Genomic DNA, 485 nt, shown 5'->3' on the forward strand with positions numbered 1-485 from the left:
CGACGCGGGGGACAGGCGGCTCCTGGCTGGATGTTCTTGTTGCCTTCCTCCTGCCCCTCGGGGTACCCATGTCCTTTGGCTGCCTCTGTGCCTGCAAGTGCCTCTGTATTCCTCCAGACCATTGGGACCCTCACGCCCTCCAGTCACACCACACAGCACCGTGGCACCAGCCATGGCCACACAGGTCTCAGCACCCCACGGATCCCACGTGCCCCCCATGTGCCATGAGCAAGCCGGCGGCTGCGGCCTCATCCTGCCCAGTGAGGGGCCAGAGTCCCAGGCAGGGATGCCCATGGCCAGGGGGTCACTGCTGGACCCTGGACAGGCTCCCTGCGGATCGCCCTGATGGTGGCTGCTGGGAGGTGGCGGTGAGCAGATGGCGGGGCGGGCCAAGCTGACAATCCCCCCTAATCCCGTCAGGGCAGTGGGGGCCAAGCAGAGCCGAGCCGGGCCATGGCGGGCACACGGGCACACGGCCGCCTCCT

General features: G+C 68.0%; 1 protein-coding gene across 1 annotated transcript in view; it reads left to right on the plus strand.

Annotated features, from left to right (window-relative positions):
- Positions 1 to 172: 172 nt before the first annotated feature.
- LOC104284689 (serine incorporator 4-like) overlaps positions 173 to 485 on the plus strand; it is a gene marked incomplete at its 3' end in the record, with an annotated part of 8538 nt that continues 8225 nt past the window's right edge. Inside the window, exon 1 of the mRNA XM_009883050.1 lies at positions 173 to 260. Coding sequence (XP_009881352.1) covers positions 173 to 260 — 88 coding nt within the window. The remainder of the gene's footprint in view (positions 261 to 485) is intronic.

Source organism: Charadrius vociferus, unplaced genomic scaffold (assembly GCF_000708025.1).
Source record: "Charadrius vociferus isolate BGI_N301 unplaced genomic scaffold, ASM70802v2 scaffold1324, whole genome shotgun sequence".
NCBI classification, from domain to species: Eukaryota; Metazoa; Chordata; class Aves; order Charadriiformes; family Charadriidae; genus Charadrius; species Charadrius vociferus.